At 33.8% G+C, this 6,895-nt stretch overlaps 1 protein-coding gene across 2 annotated transcripts in view; it reads right to left on the bottom strand.

Annotated features, from left to right (window-relative positions):
• Positions 1–1,211: 1,211 nt before the first annotated feature.
• Positions 1,212–6,895, bottom strand: part of GLIPR2 (GLI pathogenesis related 2) — a 77,779-nt gene continuing 72,095 nt past the window's right edge. For both annotated transcript variants that reach the window (XM_083377182.1, XM_083377183.1), the window contains one exon: positions 1,212–3,257. In XM_083377182.1, the coding sequence (XP_083233308.1) occupies positions 3,097–3,257 (161 nt within the window). In that variant the 3' untranslated portion in view covers positions 1,212–3,096. The remainder of the gene's footprint in view (positions 3,258–6,895) is intronic.

Below are 6,895 nucleotides of genomic sequence, written 5' to 3'. Positions count from 1 at the left end.
CTTATAAATATGCAGCACTTATGGTTGGGGAAAAAATCTTTGCACACAGATTGCATTCAATTAATTTCATAAAGTATAATCTTAAAAGTATGCAGCTCTTAATATTAAAAAAAACTTTGCAGTTATATTGAAAAATTAAAAAGAAAATATTTATAGACATAAATTTACAGTTGATATAAAGCAAAAGAAGAAATAGTAAATACTGAGTTGGTGTGATTTGTCACCTCTCTCTTTGGTATAACAAAGAGAAGGGCTCCTCTCTCTCCGACAAAGAGTGCTGACAGTCATATCATTCACCTGAACTCACCAGAATAAAATTTTGCATCCAAGTAAAATTTTGTTTCCCACAAAATCTTTGCTTCTTTTCAAGTCCAGTCTTTTCTCCATTCACACATTTTCCTGTTGGCGTAATTCTGTGCTTGTTTAGGATTTCTTAGGATTTTTTTTTTGCTCATTGGTAAGGGCAGAGGGTGTTATACCTCTGTTCCCCAAGATTAGGAGAAGTTTGTGACTTCCAGCACCTGCTTCTGTGTAGAGATCAACTCACTTCCCTTGCTGACATGCTACTGCCATTGAAACTGCTCACTATCAATAAAGGATATTGTACCATGATTTGGGGTAACTAGCACATTGGACATGGGATCAAGGAAAACATTTTTACAGATTATTTCACACATTCTACAAGCTTTGTGTGACACTCAAAATTTACAAACCCCTTACAACCTGCAGTCATCAGGGATAGTACAATGAGCTAACAGGATGCTAATAACCCTATTAGATAAACTTTGTCAAAAGAAGCATTTATCAAAGCCCCAAATCCAGCCATAGCCTTGTTCCCCTTTCCTAGACCTAGGAAAGAAATAGAGATCTCTCCTTATGAGTTGGTGCTTGGGAAATCACTTGAGGTTATAAAAGGGCTACCGCCTAATATCTAAACGTAGAAATTGGGGCTGTCAACTTGATTGGATTTCACTGTGTTGTCTTTGGGCTTAGGTCTGAGAGAAACTGATAGTCTACTATTTGGTCATTTTCTCAATTCTGTTATCTGTGATAGATAATATGCATACTATATTATACTATATTACACAATAATATAGTTTAGACAGCCAGCTTAGTGTAGTAATTAAGGCATCAGGCTAGAAACCAGAAAATGAGTTCCAGTCCGGTCTTGGGTACAAAGCCAGTTGGATGACTGTTTGTTTGTTTATTAAATTTTTACCTTTCCCCTCTTAATGATAAGGTGAGTTACAGAAAATAAAAAGTATAGAAACAATTTAAAATTTTAAACACTATATAAAAACTAGAACCAAGGAGATAAACGACATTGGGATAAGATTTCTTCTTACTCTGTCAACCACTTCCAGCAGTGAATACCTCCTAAGGCAACTAGCTAAACCACGTTTTGGTACCCTTCTGGAAGGTTTGAAGAGTTGGAACAGTTTTCACTTCTGATCATAGAATGATCCACAGAGGTGGGGCTCTTTAGTGTAACAAAGGGAAGGGGAAAAGGCTCTTCTCTTTGACATTACTAGCTGGAATTTCTTGGCTGACGGGGTCCACAGCAAACTCCTTCCAACTGGAGTGGGTGGGGCAGGCTAGTCTTATTGGAGTGAGATCGCTCCTCAAATAGCCTAGACCCATACCAGTTAGGGCTCTGGACCAGTCACCTTTTCTCAGCCCTCAGAAGGAAGCAATGGCAAACAATTTCTGAAAAACCTTATCAAAAAAATTGCAGTCTTGTTCAGGCAGTCTCCAGGAACCAGAAAAGATTGAACGGAAGAATACCATCATCATCATCATCATCATCATTTTAGCCATTGTCTAACCACTGCAGGCCTCTTTCACGTTTCCAACCAATAAGGTCCTGAGCTTTCTTTTGCCAATTGGGTCCATCTTGTAAAATCTTAAATTTTATTCTAGATTTTCCCTGATTAAATATAAATCTGTTGAATGTTTTTTGCCATTCTTGCAAAGTTTTATATGGGAATAAAATTGGCTCCATTTCAGATTTTAAAAATTGTCTTGGGTAATATATTCATTTTAAGAGTCTCTGTTAATCCTAACCAGGAGAGTTTAAATTTTTCTACCTTTTAAAGTCTTTCACAAGTGTAACTACTAAGCAAAAATCATGACTATTGTGGCAATGGAGCACTTCCCTAACAACTGTATCATTCAGATGGTTCAGACTATACTAACTGATTCTCCAATCATGTCAGCTGTCCCTAATAGGAGCCCCTCACTCTCCATATATTGCACTGACACAAAGTCTTTGCAATATAAGCAGAGGGTGAAATGCTTACTGAATGGTAATTCTGTAAGCTTAAGTAAACTTACAGACTGAGAAATGAAACTATTTGTTTATTCTGTCTTTGCATTTTATATAATAGCAAAAAGAAGTCAGATGAGAGTCCAAGGGATACATAAGTTTTGTGCTCTGTGAAAATAGCTATATTTTCAGAATGCCAACAACCCTACACCAGTCCATGCTTATCCATAAACACCAGGTGGAAGCACCAAATAAATCATTTCATGCAATTTATGTTAGGACATATGCTATTTTTCATTTACATTCAGTCTAGCATATTTAAAACTGTTGCAACACAATCAATTCCTATAGTGATGAATAGCATTTGTAAGCCATTAAAATCAGTCTTTACTGTTTTTAAAGAAATCCTTGAAAATATAATATATTGAAATAACAGTATTAAAATTACAATATTTTGCTATTAAAATTTGCAAATATATTCTAGAGAAGGAATTCTGTACAAATATGAAATTATATAAACCCTCTAAATTATATTTGCAAACTTTAATAGCAACATATTATATTTTAATGCTATTTCAATATATTTTGCTCTTACATTTCTTGATATGTATGTTCCATTTGTTGGCTTGTGTCATTGTCTTTATGTTTCAGTGATGATTCCATACAAGAATTAATTTTGTAGACAGAAAGGCTTCTCCATTAAACATTTCTTGAAACAATCATTAAAAGACTGAAGTACCATTCAACAATGATTTATGTAATCAGATGAACTCCCAGTTTTTTTTATAACCAGTTAAAAATAGCCTCCTTTCCATATAGCCTCATTTCCATTATTTTTTTGGTGGAAAAACATTTTGTTCATATTGCCCAGAATTTACAATGTTGCCAGCAGGTTCATATCTAGCCACTACAAATGTGGAGCCATCACTTGCAGCTGCTTTTCCAACTCCCATCTTTTTTGTGTTCTTCCAAACCATTGCTGTAAAATGACCTGAAAAATCAAGTGTATTGTAAAAATAATGCATTAGCATTTAAAAAAATACTTTGGTCAAAAGTATCAGATCATACTAAGCAAAGAGAAAGAAATAACAAATTAATAGTTTATGAAAAAATGCTTCAAGTAATTACAGGATATTACATGTGAATGAAAGAGGTTTGCTTTTGTAAGATTCTAAAAATAAAAATGTTGTGGGCTAACTTAAACGGGCAAAGAATGCTTGATTATTTTCCTGTTTTGCCATAAGTCAAAGTAAATAGGACAGAATTGCCTCAATTTATAGTAAATTATAATAATGAATAGAAACAAACTATTCTTGGCTAAATGTAATACATACTTCCACATGCGTATACTTTTCCTGCAGCAAATGCAAAATATATTATTGATCAGAGAGATATATTGATTTGACTATATATATTATATTGACAGTGGCTTGAAACAACGGGCTCTTTATCTCAATCTCATTTCAGAATCATTGTTTTTTTGTTTTTATTAAAGAGTTTTACAAAAACAAGATTTTACAATATATATGTGCTTTAACTCCCCTTTAACATAACTACATACAAAGTACCAATAACAATGTCCCTCTAGAATCTACTCATAAGCTAAATGGAACTTTTTAGTCCCATATTTATTCTGAATATAATCTATCCATCTCCTCCAAACTGAAATATATCTTTCCTGTGAATGATCTTTCAAGTAAGCAGAAATCTTAGACATTTCTGCAAGATTCGAAACTTTAAACACCCATTCTTCTATAGTAGGCAAACTATCCTTCTTCCAATATTGTCCCACCAGTAGCCGTGCTGCTGTTATCATATTCAACATTAAATTGGTTTCTTTAACATCACAATCTACAACAATACCCAATAAAAACAATTGCGGAGAAAACTTTATCTTTCTCTTAAAAATCTTTTGAATGTTCCACCAAATTTTAACCCAAAAAGCTTTTATATTTCTACAAGTCCACCACATATGAAAATAGGTGGCTTCTAAACTACCACATCTCCAACATTTAGACTGTAAGTTAGGATACATGTTAGACAACTTCTTGGGATCCAGATGCCATCTATAAAACATTTTATAAAAATTCTCTCTTAAGTTTTGAGCCTGAGTAAATTTAACATTTCTGACCCAAATTATCTCCCAAGTGTCCAACGAAATTGGTTCCTGAATATTTTGTGCCCACTTTATCATACAATCTTTAACTAATTCCGTTTCCGAATCCAATTCAATTAAAGCATTATACATCCTCTTTATATGTGCACAATTTAGATCTCTAATTTGTTTTACTAAATTTTGATCTATAATTGTGATGCCAACCTTTTGATCTAACTTCCACCTAGCTTTCAATTGGGTATATTGAAACCAAGAGTGACTTATGTTTTCTTGTCTTAACTCATCTAATGATTTAAGTTGCCAATCATTCCCTTCCAATCTAAGTAATTCCTTATAAGAAACCATATCCAAACTCACTCCCATAGATACGCCCTCTATCGCGTGTCCAGGAATTCCCCAAATCGGTATTTTATAATTTAACTTATAATAATACTTTTTCCAGACACGCAATAAAGCACTTCTAAGAATATGGGATTTAAAAGCCCTGTCCACCTTCTTATCGTAAAGCAAATATGCATGCCATCCATATACCAAATCCCAACCCTCAAGATGAAGTATTCTCTTATTAGTTAAATTAAGACAATCACTAACCCACATCAAGGCAACCGCATCATAATACAATTTCAAATTCGGCGCCTTAAGTCCCCCTCTTTCCCTAGCATCTTGTAAAATCTTAAATTTAACTCTTGGTTTTTTCCCCGCCCAAATAAATTTATTAATACCCTTCTGCCATTGATCAAGGTTGGCATCCTTTTTCAATATAGGTATCATTTGAAACAAAAAGAGAAACTTTGGCAGAACATTCAACAACTGCAATTCTTCCCAGTAATGATAATTGTAATTTTTTCCAATTATTTAAGTCCCTTTGTACCTTCAACCATAGGGTTTCATAATTATTCTTATACAATTTTACATTTGAAGCTGCAATATATACTCCTAAATATTTAACCTTTTTCACTATTTCAAAACCTGTTAATTTAGATAACATATCCCTTTCACTCATAGATAAATTCTTAGATAATATCTTAGTCTTATTACTATTCACCTTGAACCCAGAAACCTTACCATACTGAGTTATAATTTCCATCAAGTCTATAACCAACTGTAATGGTTGAGATACTGTCACAACCAAGTCATCAGCAAAAGCTCTCAATCTATAATCATTCTGTTTTATTTTAATTCCCTTTATCATAGAGGACTCTCAAATTTTAATTAATAAAATCTCTAATGTTAAAACAAACAATAATGGTGATAGGGGGCATCCCTGTCTTGTACCTTTTTCAATTTTAAAAGTCTCTGTTAGCCCCCCATTAACTATAATTTGTGCAGTTTGTTGTTGATATATAGCTTTAATAGCATGTAAAAAAACCTTCTCCAAAATTCATCTCCTCAACAACTCTCAATAAAAATTGCCAATTCAATTGGTCAAAGGCTTTCTCTGCATCCAAAAATATCAATGCTGCGGAGACTTGGTTGTTCTTATCCAAATATTCAAGCAAGTTTACAATTTGTCTTACATTATATTTCATATACCTCCCAGATATAAATCCCAATTGATCACTATGAATCATTTGTTTCAAAACTTGCATTAATCTATTAGCCAATACTTTAGCAAAAATCTTATAATCTGTATTCAAAAGCGATATAGGTCTATAATTTTTAGGTTGAGTAAGGTCTTGATCCTCCTTTGGAATCAATGATACAAAAGCTGTCCTCCATGATGGAGGAACTGCACCTCCAGTCTGAATTTCATTAAACAAAATCTTTAAGGGTTCAATCATTTCGACCAACAACATTTTATAGTTGGTGGAGCAGTGGGCTAATGCCTCCTTAAGTAACACCAGCTGCCTGCAATTAGTGCAGGTTCGCATCCCACCAGGCTCAAGGTTGACTCAGCCTTCCATCCTTTCGAGGTAGGTAAAATGAGGACCCAGATTGTTGGGGGCAATTAAGCTGACTTTGTAATAATGCCGCTTGGGGGTGTATGAAAGCCCTAATAAGCAGGCATATACATAGAATGAAGGCTACTGCTAAGCTTGTAAGCTGCCCTGAGTCTTCGGAGAAGGGCGGGATATAAATGGAATTAAAATAAATAAAAATAAATAAATAGTAAATTGCTGTTAATCCATCTGTTCCCGGAGCCTTGCCCAATTTCAACTGTTTAATAGCTAAAGAAATTTCTTCTGATGTAATTGGGCAATTCATCTCAAGTTGTTGTTCTTCTGAGAGTCTCGGAAAATGAGCTCCCTGTAAATACTTGTCTATATCTAAAGCTTGTATGTTTTCTTTAGAGTATAATTTCGAATAAAAATCTAAAAAACTCCTCTTAATCAAATATTGTTGGTAGACTTCTTTTCCTTTATATTCTATTTTATCTATAGTACGTGATTTCTGTTTCTTCCTTAATTGATAAGCCAACCATCTACCAGGCTTATTAGCATTACAAAAAGTATTATGTTTAGCATAGCGCAAATTAATTGCTACTTCATCAGCCAATAACATGTTAAATTGTT

The sequence above is a fragment of the Vipera ursinii genome, assembly GCF_947247035.1.
Source record: "Vipera ursinii genome assembly, chromosome: Z".
Lineage (NCBI taxonomy): Eukaryota > Metazoa > Chordata > Lepidosauria > Squamata > Viperidae > Vipera > Vipera ursinii.
The sequence above is the reverse complement of the archived record's forward strand: the minus strand, read 5'-3'. Positions and strand labels throughout refer to the sequence as shown.